Source organism: Corylus avellana, chromosome 4 (assembly GCF_965113065.1).
Source record: "Corylus avellana chromosome 4, dhCorAvel1.hap1.2, whole genome shotgun sequence".
NCBI lineage: Eukaryota > Viridiplantae > Streptophyta > Magnoliopsida > Fagales > Betulaceae > Corylus > Corylus avellana.
Window position 1 is genome coordinate 30,600,051 of NC_142493.1, and position 13,180 is coordinate 30,613,230.

The 13,180-nt window shown below is 33.7% G+C and overlaps 2 protein-coding genes and 1 pseudogene across 2 annotated transcripts; all 3 read left to right on the plus strand.

Moving 5' to 3' along the window:
- The first annotated feature begins 801 nt into the window (after nucleotides 1-801).
- LOC148586605 (RING-H2 finger protein ATL47-like) lies at nucleotides 802-1,285 on the plus strand (annotated as a pseudogene).
- A 3,200-nt stretch (nucleotides 1,286-4,485) lies between these two features.
- On the plus strand, nucleotides 4,486-4,986 carry LOC148586606 (putative E3 ubiquitin-protein ligase XERICO). The gene has a single exon (XM_088516104.1). It carries the CDS (start codon nucleotides 4,486-4,488, stop codon nucleotides 4,960-4,962), a length of 477 nt encoding a protein of 158 aa, XP_088372230.1. The 3' UTR covers nucleotides 4,963-4,986.
- Nucleotides 4,987-10,673: 5,687 nt separating this feature from the next.
- On the plus strand, nucleotides 10,674-11,398 carry LOC148586607 (E3 ubiquitin-protein ligase RHA2B-like). The gene has a single exon (XM_088516100.1). The coding sequence runs from the start codon at nucleotides 10,756-10,758 to the stop codon at nucleotides 11,251-11,253; it is 498 nt and encodes a 165-aa protein (XP_088372226.1). The 5' UTR covers nucleotides 10,674-10,755; the 3' UTR covers nucleotides 11,254-11,398.
- The last annotated feature ends 1,782 nt before the right edge of the window (nucleotides 11,399-13,180 follow it).

Genomic DNA, 13,180 nt, shown 5'->3' on the forward strand with positions numbered 1-13,180 from the left:
ATAACTTCAGCTTCAAGCTCAAGAATTAGTTTGCATGTGCTGCCAAACTTTAAAAAGTAACATCAAACCACCCGTACTATCAACTTGTGTGAACTTATTAGACACTCATGAAATATTGTTAAATTAGATAGAAAAGAAGTCACATGTACCGCTGGTGACCCTTTTTTGCTTTTTTTTTTTTTTTTTTTTTTCATAAAATACACTTCAAACTAAAAACAAACATTTTAAAAGTGAAGAACCCATTTTAAAATGTTTTAAAGACATTATGATAAGAAGCATTAAAAAATAGTCATGCATTTTTTGGTAGGTCAATTATAATTGAAGAGTTTTATTTGACAATAATATGGTAATTTGAAGAGCTTAAATATCAATTCGTAAAATTTGGAGGCATAAATACAAAACTAGTGGTTGTTAGGAGAGTGGGTTTAATATTAATGTATTTTCACCAAAAAAAAATAAAAAAAAAGAAGGTCCAATAATTGTGTGTTGCTTAGAAAACACGGATGAAACTCATGTATCTTGACTCCTTGTAAAAGAAGACCGTGTTTGGAACGAGAAACACATGGGAAAGGAGAAAAAAACAAAACAAAAAGAAAAGGACGCGCGTGACGTGTATCTTCCTAACTTCCAAGTCAAAAGTTTGCGTCAGAGTTCCCCGCTACCCCTCCTCCACCAAAATTAAAACAACACCCATCATATCACAACTAAAAAAATAAGATTTTCTGACGTGACTACAATACATTAATTTTCTGATGTTAAAATTTTATTACGTCAGAAAATTAAATTAATTAATCATCAAACATGAACGTTTCCTTAGCTTTCTCTACTCTCTCACTCTTTTCGCTTCTTGTTTTCTGCATCTTCCATGTTTTACGCACCCGATTTAATAATAATCTAGCTTCTTCAATATCAATCATGTCGAGTTCCTTGAAGTTGGCTTTCTCCAACACCAAGCCACCACACGCGCATGGCGGCGCGCCGGAAATCGTTGAAGAACTTAGCATAGTACGGTACGAACAGGACCCCGCGAGTTGTTCGGAAGTGCAATGCGCTGTGTGTCTGTGTAAGATCGAAAATGGAGACGAGATTAGAGAACTAAGATGCGATCATCTGTTTCACAGAGTTTGCTTGGACAGGTGGGGTTGGATACAAGAACCTAAGTTGTCCTCATTGCCGCGATTCTTTGGCTCCGTTTAGAGCATTTGCTGAGCTCCGAGTGGAAGTCCTGTCGTTTAAGTTTTTCTCCTCCAGCTCAGCCGACCGGGAGACATGGTGGCTACGTTAAATCGAACGGTGAATATTGCATGCCAATGATGGAACCAACGTTGTTCTATCTTGCAACGTTGTTTAAACTTGTTTTTAGTTGATAAGTGCTGAGATGTAATCTTTTTAAGCTCCTTTTTTTTTTTTTTGATAATCATTAATCTTGTGTATGCATTCTCTCTTAATTTCTTCCACTTTTATTATAATTTTCTTCCTCACAGCCAGTTGCATCAATGTCGAAGATCACTAAATTGGTGTATTTTGTTAGCATATTATTGGCTTCGAAATTTCACTCTTTTTTTTTTTTTTTTTTAATGGAATTAAATTTACAGCTTCGAAAAAAATTTCAAGCACCTGAGCCAAATCTGTCATATGTGGGCCTCGCTAGCAAGGTAAGATGGTGTCTTGATTCTTCTGCAACCTCACGTCTCCCATAACAGATAAGTAATGTTAGATATTATAATTCTATTCAATATTTATTTAATAATATTGACGTGACACTTTCAACTAAACGGATGGGTTGGATACAGGCACGTAAACTGCCCCCTTTGCCGTGTTCTCTATTTCCATGCACAACTGTGGGTGATCACGAGATCAATGGCGTGGAAGTGCTAGCTATTTTTCAAATATTCTTCTTTCACTTCTTCTCATCACCATGACATATGGTGGCTACGCTAATTCAATGTATGTGTGTTAAATCATTACTTGTGTCAAAAGTTTACACTTCAATTTTAAAAAGAAATAATGAAATTTAATTATTTAATCAACATTTTAACGGTATATGTATAAAGGTGATGTATGTAATGAGTGAATTAGATCAATGAATGAGTGAAGTATTTTTAATTTATTGAAACTCTAAGCTATATATGGAGATAAAACTTCTTTTTTCGAGGTGTGATTTATGCTTCATTCGGCTGTTGTGACATGCACCTTGTTTAACATTAAATTTATATTTATTTTCTGTTGTTCCTTCCTTCGTCCGACGTCATTTTTTGTCTACAAGAGTCAATTTACCATCAGAGTGATTGTTTCTAATTGTCAAAGTAGGAGTTCTTTTGCCATGCATGAGGAGTTTGCTGATAATAGGAGTGTTCAAGACTTCTCATATCAAGTGTTTTGAGTAAGTTTTTTTTTTAAAAAAAAAATTCTTAATAGTAATAAGAAATAATTGATGCAAGGTGAAAGTAAATTTTAGTTTTTTGTGAGAAGATAGAGGCTAAACACGAGCGTGGAGCCAAAAACATTTCACAGAATATTTTATGTTCTTTGCTTCGTCTCTCATGTATTTGATGGGCCAGTCACGTACGGATCACGGATGTGCCTTGTTTGTATGGGGTCTTCAAATCTTCCTATATAATTGCACAGGAAATTAAGGATGCAAGAAACCAAATTAACTCATAGGATTCCAATTTCAACGATATGAAATTCATGGCCCATCACCCATGCATGTTAATTCATCGACCGGCCCAGAGAATATAATTAAGCAAGTGAAAATGTGAACCTTGAAAATGATTTTGTACTTTAGAAAATTCTACTTTTTTAATTAAGGATACTTAATTACTTTAAATAATAAAAAAAAATGTGGGTTTTAAACTATTATCCCCAAAAACAAAGCCAATTGACGAATAAGAGCTACCCAATAAAGAGACCAAGTCAGCCACGAGTATCACACATGATTTGATTACTAGTTCGAATTCTCCTCCCTCTCCTTCTTAAGAGGGCAGATTGGTCCATATAATTTTTCTTACATAGCATCTCCAAATTGCTAGCAAATTGGAAATACTAATTGCTTAATTAGATCCTTAATTATCCTCAATAGAACATGCATTAATTCTTAAATGTAAGCGTTCATTTTTTTTTTCTATGCCTTATGAGAGCATTCACACACGCGCTATATATATATATACAAGACTGTACACGATGAAAACAGGGTGAATAAAACAATTTCGAAAACAAACGCGTCTGAATTTTCTTAAAGCCATAAACGTAATTAAAAAAAAAAAAGGTATTGTCATTAATTGACCTTTTGAAATGGATAATATTTTGAGAAATCTGAAAATAAAATAATAAACTAATAATGTGAGACTCAAATAATAATTTAAAGAAAACTACCCACAAAACTTGAGACAAGATCATACTTGGAAGTTGGCAGTGATTCAAAAGCTAATGTATATATAGGACGTTACTATTTCAGTTTTTGTCGTATGATCGTATCATATAATCCAAACATCCGGCGGCGGAGCCGCGTTGAAGCTTGGGGCAGTCAACTCGCTAGTCCCATATATGTATTTGGCAACGGCCAGCAATTTAAACATATATAGGACAGTTATTATTTATATAAAAATAATAATAAATAAATAAATTTTCAACATACTTATTTTTTACATCACATTATTTATTACAATTCAAATAAAAAATTCATAACAAAACAAAATTTTTTTATACCTAAACTTGTTACTTTTTTCTCACATCAATCAATTTTTGCTATAATACCAGGCCACTAAACAGTAGTTTCTGCTTCAAGCTCAACAATTAATTTGTGCTGCCAAACTTTAAAAAGTAACATCAAACCACCCATACTATCAACTTGTGTGAACTTAGACACTCATGAAATATTGTTAAATTAGATAGAAAAGAAGTCACATGTACCGCTCGTGACCCTTTTTTTTTTTTTTTTTTTTTCATAAAATACACTTCAAACTAAAAACAAACATTTTAAAAGTGAAGAACCCATTTTAAAATGTTTTAAAGACATTATGATAAGAAGCATTAAAAAATAGTCCGTAGGTCAATTATAAGCGAAGTGTTTTATTTGACAATAGTATGGTAATTTGAATAGCTTAAATATCAATTCGTAAAATTTGGAGGCATAAATACAAAACTAGTGGTTGTTAGGAGAGTGGGTTTAATATTAATGTACTTTCAAAAAAAAAAAAAAAAAAAAAAAAGGTCCAATAATTGTGTGTTGCTTAGAAAACACGGATGAAACTCATGTATCATGCCTCCTTGTAAAAGAAGACCGTGTTTGGAACGAGAAACACATGTGAAAGGAAAAAAAAACAAAACAAAAAGAAAAGGACGCGCGTGACGTGTATCTTCCTGACTTCCAAGTCAAAAATTTGCGTCAGAGTTCCCCGCTACCCCTCCTCCACCAAAATTAAAACAACACCCATCATATCTTCCTTTTTTCCTGTACATAATTAAATTAATTAATCATCAAACATGAACGTTTCCTTAGCTTTCTCTACTCTCTCACTCTTTTCGCTTCTTGTTTTCTGCATCTTCCATGTTTTACGCACCCGATTGAACAATAATCTACCTTCTTCAATATCAATCATGTCGAGTTCCCTGAAGTGGGCTTTCTCCAAGCCACCACACGCGCATGGCGGCGTGCTGGAAATCGTTGAAGAACTGAGCACAGTACGGTACGAGCAGGACCTCGCGTGTTGTTCGGAAGTGCAATGCTCTGTGTGTCTGTGTAAGATCGAAAATGGAGACGAGATTAGAGAGCTAAGATGCGATCATCTGTTTCACAGAGTTTGCTTGGACAGGTGGCTTGGATACAAGAACCTAAGCTGTCCTCTTTGTCGCGATTCTTTGGCTCCGTTTAGAGAATTTGCTGAGCTCGGAGTGAAAGTCCTATCGTTTAAGTTTTTCTCCTCCAACTCGGCCGACCGGGAGACATGGTGGCTACGTTAAATCGAACGGTGAATATTGCATGCCAATTATGGAACCAACGTTGTTCTATCTTGTAACGTTGTTTAAACTTGTTTTTAGTTGATAAGAGCTGAGATGTAATCTTTTTAAGCTCCTTTTTTTTTTTAGTGATAATCATTAATCTTGTCTATGCATTCTCTCTTAATTTCTTCCACTTTTGTTATAATTTTCTTCCTCACAGGCAGTTGCATCAACGTCGAAGATCACTAAATTGGTGTGTTTTGCTAGCTTATTGACTTTGATTTAATTTTACTATTTCTATTTTTTTTTTTTTTTATAAAAAAATTTGGAATTAAATTTACAGTGTCGAAAAAAATTTCAAGCACCTAAGCCAAATCTTTCTTATGTGGGCATCGCTATATATAGGGACGGAGCCAGAAAATTTTATGGGAGGGGGCTAGACAAATTTTTTTTTTTTTTTTTTTTTTTTTTTTTTTTTTTTTTTTTTTCAGTTCTTTAGAATTTTTTTATTAAAAAAAAAAATATTTTTATTGTTTTTTATGAAATAAAGACCACCGTAGGGTCAAAAAAATTGACATTTGAAAGTAAGAACCAAAAAAAAAAAAAAAAAACCTTAATGGGTATGGTCCAAAAAAATTAAGAATATAGCCAAAAGTTTTTATTGGATAAGGCCGAAAAATCTAAAAATATGGCCAAAATTTTTTTTGGATGGAACCCAAATGACTAAACTTAAAACTTTAGTTTACTTTACTTTCTTTTTTCTTTTTTTTTTTTTTTTTTTTTTTTACTTATAATTTTTTTTCCCCCTTATTTTGGGGGGGACCATGGCCTACCCCGGTCCCCCCCTCCCTTCATCTCTGGCTATCTAGCTAGCAAGGCAAGATCGTGTCTTGATTATGTTGCCGCCTCACGGCCCTCACATCTCCAATAATAAAAGATAAATGTTTCAATATTTATTTAATAATGTTGACGTGACACTCTTGACTAATTATTAATATTTTTTTTTAAAAAAAAAATTTAGCAATGATTAATCCAATAATTATCTAGTTTGAAGTATTAGGTCAATATTGTTGAATGAAGGTCGGATATAATTATAATATTTAGCATTACTCTTAATAGAGACATGGAAATCTATTTAAAGTACATGGACATGCACAATGAGATCTTGAATCAATTTAGTATAGAGAGCCCGTACTATCAGCTCTTGGTGTAAACCAGGCCTTTTACAGCATCCAATCAACATGTGACACCTCATCCATTTTTAAAAAATGCAAAACATTAAAGTGAGAACAAAAGCACTGGATCAAAATGAGAAAAGCACAACAAAAAAGAACTAGGGTGGCTCGCCGGATGGGCTGGGTGGCAGGTGAGCCGTGCAGCCACCCCATGGCCGGCGAGACCCACGGCTGGGTCTCCCGGTGCCCGACTGTGACCCGATCATGGATGCCTCAAAACTCTTTCTAATGCCTCAAAACTCGTTTTTTTGATTCAAAACTAAAACCTAGAGATGAAAAGTTAACCTTTTAAGAATTTTATCACCCTAAAGGCTGGAGAAGATGATTCACTGCCCTAGAGAATGTGACTCACGACGCCGATAGGTGGTCTAGCTAGACCCATGCATACTGTGGGTCTGGCCAGGTTCACGTGAAGGGGTCAGGCCAGACCCCTTCACCAACTCTTTCAGCTTTTTTTTTTTGTCTTTTTCAAAGCAAATCTAGTGTATTTGGACTTAGGTTATTTTGGTGCACTTTTTATGTTTTTGCTTAGATGTTAGTAGTTGATTGGGGGTTGTAAACATGGGGTTTTAAGGCATATCCTGATTTAAGTTAAACTCTTTAGTATATCATTATTTAGTAGATTTTTATATGATTGTTATATAACTATAATTACATGATAGTGAAAATTAACATTTAAATCAATAAAGACTAATAAAAAGAAAAAAAAATCAAAAACTGATATTTACTATCATACTATTCTAATTATACACTAGTAGTGTACCAATGTGCTATCATATTAATATCAACATCTGTGAATACGTTAAAATCCATGTGTTACGTGTTGAATGATGACCGTGCATATGTTTTTTGTTTTGTTCCTTTCCAAATATAACACATTGGAAATGAAATCCACGGCTCAAAATGAATTCCTGCTCTGGCTGCTCATGTTTGTGACTTGTCCATCAGTCTAAATAAATGTCCACAAAAATCAACCACATAATTTTCTGACACGTCGCAGACGTATTTAGTGGCGGAGTACCGATGGCGGGTAGACTTGGCCCCACTTCAACAGTTTGAAAAATGGACATTGGACAAACAGCTAAGACAAATTCAATTACTCGAAATAAAAATTAAAATAAAATAAATATAAGCTTTTTTAGATACATTAAATTACATAAAATAAAATAAAATAAGTATTTTTTTAGAAGAAAAAAATTAATAAACTACTTTTTACTTCTTTGTTCATTTTACAATAGTTTTTTTTTTTTTTTTTTTACATCAATTAAATATTATTTCTTTATAAAATATAAATTTTTTATTTATCTTCACATTTTTTTTAATAAAATTTAACATAATCCCAAATGAAAGACAAAAAAAAAAAAAAGATAAATATTTTGTGTTAAAATAATCGTAACTCTCAACTTTAGAGAATACGGTTCATTTGGTAATATTTTTTAGATTTACTTTATACATCGTAGTAAAAAATAAAAATTTAAATAATTAAATTCAAACATAAAACACTCCCAAAATGTTCAAAAGCAACTTTTATTTAGCATCACAACCAATATTTTATTTTTAAAAAAATTGATCCTACATTTTGCAAGTTTATCAAACTCATGTATTTGTACTTGAGTTCGACTTCTTTTTCTTTGTTTGGGAAGTTCTTTGAGGGATTTTTTTAAAAAAAAAATAAAAATTAATTGATGTGATTTAAAAAATATATATATTAATAATTAAATTTATTTTTATGAAGAGTAAATAACGCTCACCGAACAAAGCAATTAATGTTCATTCCCGACAAGCTAGCCATTTGGTATATAGCTTCTGTTGAGTGACTACATCAAGGAGTCATGGACCATTGGACCCGCTAGTTTTGCAAGAAGAAGAGAGGTTGGAGAACGATGAGAGAAAATAAAAAACAGAAAAGAAAGCTCTAAAGAAAATAATAAATGGACGAAAAAAAATGTGAAAACGTGTAACTTTTCGAGTGGCTATTGTATATGATATTTGTAGGGAGGCAGACAATCGTCTGATACTGATAGGGATTTGTCTTCAGGTTGCAGCGGTTCGTGGTAAACGAGGAGAATGAAGCGATAGAAAATGTTTCATTTGACAGGGACACCATCGTTTATTTATTAGAGAGAATTAGAGAGAAGAAGAGTAAGAGGAGAGTAAATACTGAATTTTGAAACATTTGAGGGACTATGGCCCCCTCTAATTAAGTTTGGAGGGCCAGTCCAAGACATCAGGGATAATCCAGTTCTGATGCAATGGTGCAAGATTGTGGTTCTAACTAAATCAAGACATGGAGAGTAAAAATTAGGGGTGAAAATTTAGAACCGCTAACCGTGATGATTTACAAAAGCTGTTGTAATTTTATTTGTATTATATGTTGTATAGATTTGTAAAAGGTGACTAACAGAGATTTTGGTATATAGCAATTTTTAATGCTAAAATGACTATGAAAAGGAAAAGAAAATTGTTTAAAGTGAGCAAAAAAACGTTTAAAGGGAGCCCCAAAACCAGTCCAAAATCGGCAAAAAAAAAAAAAAAAAAGTCCAATAAAAGGCCCAAAAAAAGTTGTTAGTAAAAAAACGGTTATTCGAATGTGGTTAGCCGATGCGGTGGCGGTTAGTGGTTTTAGCCACTAACCGCTAACCGCAACCGTCTTTTCGCTCCTAATAAAAATATGAAATACACTAATTACATGATCAATAAATAATACCTAAAATATTTACAATAGCTAATATGGTAGTGAATAAAAAATATTAACACAACATGCTGAGAATATTATGAAATATTCTAGTACAAATATGGTAGTATTGTAACAATGGTAATATACCAATATTCTCTTAGACTTTAGATAGTAACACCAACTTGAGTTTAGAAACAAGACCACTAGGCCAACCAAGTAAATGAGATTTCATGATTGATTTCTAGAAGAGACCGATTGTAGATATAATGTATGATAAAGTAACAGTCAATCTCGATATGCCCCCAAATTCCAAAGAGCATATTAGAAGCATATTTGACAATAAAGAGATAATAATTAACCATCAGCATTCGAAGTAACATCAAGGCCAAGAAAATAGTGGAGTGTCTCCATGTCCTTCATCTAAAAATGTCGAGGCTTTGTTTGGTAATGGGGATGGGGTTGGCCCAAACACTGTTCATCACCATTTTTCAAAAAAATCAACATCAAAACATTATAATTTTTTCACTTTTAATATCAAATCATTCACTTTTTATTATTATTTAAATAAAAAAATCACTACAAAACAAAACTTTTTCACTTTTTCATACCACTTTTTTCATTTTTTTTATACCAAACATTCTTACTTTTTTCACATCAATCTACATCAACTACAATGTTTAGGCCATCCCATTTGCCAAACACCCCATAAGAGAATAATAAAGACCTTGAATGCCAAAAATATCATCACCAGTTAGAATTATAAAGAAAAATCAAATAGCCTCTAAGAAATTAACACGTGGCAGGAAGACTCAAATAGCCTTAAAAGAAAATAACACGTGGAAAAATCCAATACAATGAGAACAGAGTGGGTTCCTCAACAACTTCAAAAGGCTGAAAGTATCTGACTTCGTCAAACACGTTGTACAGTTGAACGCTTTTTCTACCACATGAGAAGAATTCATCCCCCCAAACAAAAAGGAATATAAAAGGAAAGAATTGAGCAAAAAGTGAGGGCTTTTATAATTGGTCTGCCTAACATGTTTCCTAATTCTGAGCTATCTTTCTTCTTAACTACCCAAATCAACCATAACACACAATTTTATCTAAATATAATATACTTTCTTCTTCTATAAATCTCACTTTTGGAGAAAATAAAGTCATATATATATATATATATATATATATATGTTTTTTTTTTAATAGCATTAATAAAAACAAAAACAAATTTAAAAAAGTGTTTCTCACATACTGAAGGGGACATACGCATGACAATTTTAGAAACTGAATTTGAGAAATTTTCATACAATTCAATTTATAAGAAATTTCTTTCCTAAATAATTTATATCAACCTTGAATTAAAGGTTAGTGGATTCAACGCTAGTTATTTGAAATGGACATAGTTTTCGTTTAAATTGAGATGGAAAAATTTATTTTAATCTAGTCTATAAAAGTGGCATGTGTCATTTTTTTCTTTTTTTTTAGTAACATGTGGAATGCATATTAGTTTTTAAGAAAATTTATTCAAACTTAATCTCTATTATTAAAATAGCATGTGTTTTTTACATGTTCAAGTGCCATATGTCACTTTTATAAACTAGATTTAAGAAAATTTTTCCAACCTGGGTTGGAGAAAACTCTATCCATTTGAAATTATTGTATCGGTTGTTATCGCAATGTGAAAGTGGGTGCATTCAACTATGACTCTTTTAGGAATTTGATTTTATATTATATTAATGCATACTTTATCCTTGTAGGAATTCTCTGTTTTTTCCCCCAATCTAGTTATGCTTAGAAATTCATAGTCTGTGTCTCCCCACTGACTTTGCTTCACTTCCAGCCACCTTCCTACGTTTTTAACTCTTTTTAAGTACATCCTCTCTGCCCTCATAGAATCAGCACAACATGAACACCCTGCAAATTTCCTCATCTCTCTCCCTCTTTTTCACTCTATCGTCTATCATGTTTGGTTTACAGAAGCAAGTTTACAAGCTAATTCGTCCGTCCATCATTTGGAATTATGTTATCTTAATTGCTACCCATTTCAAACAGGTACTCAATCTCTTGCTTCATCATTCTTTCCCTCACGAATCCGATAGCAGCAATCAAGAACTAAGCATACGTCGTTACAGCTGCAATTCTGGGTGTAGGAAAGAAACAGAGTGTGCAGTTTGTCTGTGCAAAATTGAGGAAGGAGAAGAGATTAGAGAGCTGAGATGTGATCATCTTTTTCATAGAGTTTGCTTGGACAGATGGGTTGGATACAAGCGTGCAACCTGTCCCCTTTGCCGCGGTTCGCTATTTCCATGGAGGAGAACTGCCGCTGAGCATGGGGTGGAAGTTCTGCTTTTTAAGTATTGTTCTTTCAATTCCGGCGACCGCCAGACGTGGTGGCTACGCTGAATTGGGTACAGCTGATTCACCTTCTCAAGCCAGTTCAAAAATCAAATGACAAACCTGCAGATAATGATATGCCTCATGATAAACACGCGTTTTCTGTAACATTTTTCATATTGCTTGAATTCAAATGTACTCTGTTATTAGGTTATCTTTCATCTCTGCATTTATCACACTCGTACGGATATACTGTATCCTATTTCCAATTCCAATATACTCTCTTACCATTTCAAAATTAATTGCAATGACCCTCATGCGTGAGCATTCTCAACAAACTCCTTATAAAGGAGTTTGTTCCCTAAGTTTAAAAAATATATTAAAAAAAATCACAAAAAAATTCTACATTTCTAAATGAACCTTAAACATTAGAATTGCTACAATAGAATCCAATGTTTTGAGTTCCACTATCGTATTCTTTATGATTATTAAAAAAATAAAAAAATAAAATGATTATCTCATTTCTCTCCTCTCTCCTTTCTCCTCTCACAATTCTCTCTCATCTCTCATCTCATATATATATATATATATATATATATATATATATATAAAAACAAATATTTTAAGTATACAGGGAATGATTAAGAGAAGCTATTGAGGTGTATTTTGACATAGAGAAGTAAAAAGTAGTTTGAATCCTTAAATGTAGGAAAAATGACGAGGAAGCTGCTGGGAATGCTTTTAAGCAATGTGACCTTATAACCATCTGCTATCAAGGGTAGCCAGTAATGATTAAGCTTTTGCTAATATAATCATTTACTTTTTTCTATTAGCTTAAATTTTTTGAATAACTAATGATTTAAAATGGTATCAGAGCTAAAGATCATCCAATCAAACATTTGACTTTGTTCAATCACTCCCTATTTAAATTAAACACGGTAAACCTCACCTATTAAAAAGAGAGTGAGTGTTCAAGTAATAATTAAGTGATTAAATTTATCTATTTTTATCCACTTAGGCTTTTAAGATAAATGGTATTTTAACACGGCAGTCCAACATTTATCTACTTAACATTTAGTCATACACGAAGTCTTGTATGGAGGCAAGTTGGTACAACTGAGACAAACTTTACAGTCAATCAGGTTCCTCATTCTTCCAAGTTTCTTCCAAGTGTGGTGGAAATTAATGGAAGGTATAATAATATAGCTTCGGAACCAAGGAATGGAAACAGAAAAGTTAAAAAAATAGAAAACAATAAGAAAAATAAATAACCTACTATAGTGAGGCAGGCGGCAGCCCTGGATGAACACCATTTTCGGATGATCATGCGTCAATGCTTTATACAAAAAAAAAAAAAAAAAAAAGTCTTGTGGTCTTCTCTCATTCTTTCTCCTTTTATTCTAAGCATATCCATCTCTTTCTATTCTAAGCATGTAGTCAACGTTCAATGCTCTTGAGGTCTTGTGCATGGGAACTTGGGAAGGAGCACCACAGGTGAGGTGGGGATGCTACCACGGTCCACGAGTCTCCAGGCTGTCTCAGCTTAACTTTTCCCCTCAATTTCTCTTTACCCTTTATTAGGTCCGAGAGGCCTTCTATGTGGTCATGGTAGAAAAAATGAGTTTTCTGCCTTCCATTAAAATTTTGAGGCGGAACGGCAATGGCGTGGCAGCGGCTAAATCAGCGGTGGCATGAGTAGACCCACAGTTGGGTTGCGGCTAGACCCAGCTGCCGTGACCCACGGCAGGCTCACAACCTGAGACCCGACGTGGGTCTGCTGACCCACACGGGTCTTAGGCTGGGTGGGTTAGCAGACCCACACTGGGTTGCGGCCCTGCAACCCGCATGGGTCGCAGGGCCCACGACGGGTCTCAGGCCGTGAGCCTGCCTGGGTCAACAGTCACCCCCGTCTCCTCTCTCTCGCCGTAGACCCAACCGTGAGATTTTGTGGATCAGTTGAGATAAAAATCTAGTGTTTACATATTTAGATAATTTT

Coding starts and splice junctions, on each gene's coding strand:
- LOC148586606 (XM_088516104.1), top strand. CDS start 4,486: ATGAACGTTTCCTTAGCTTTCTCTACTCTCTCACTCTTTTCGCTTCTT.
- LOC148586607 (XM_088516100.1), top strand. CDS start 10,756: ATGAACACCCTGCAAATTTCCTCATCTCTCTCCCTCTTTTTCACTCTA.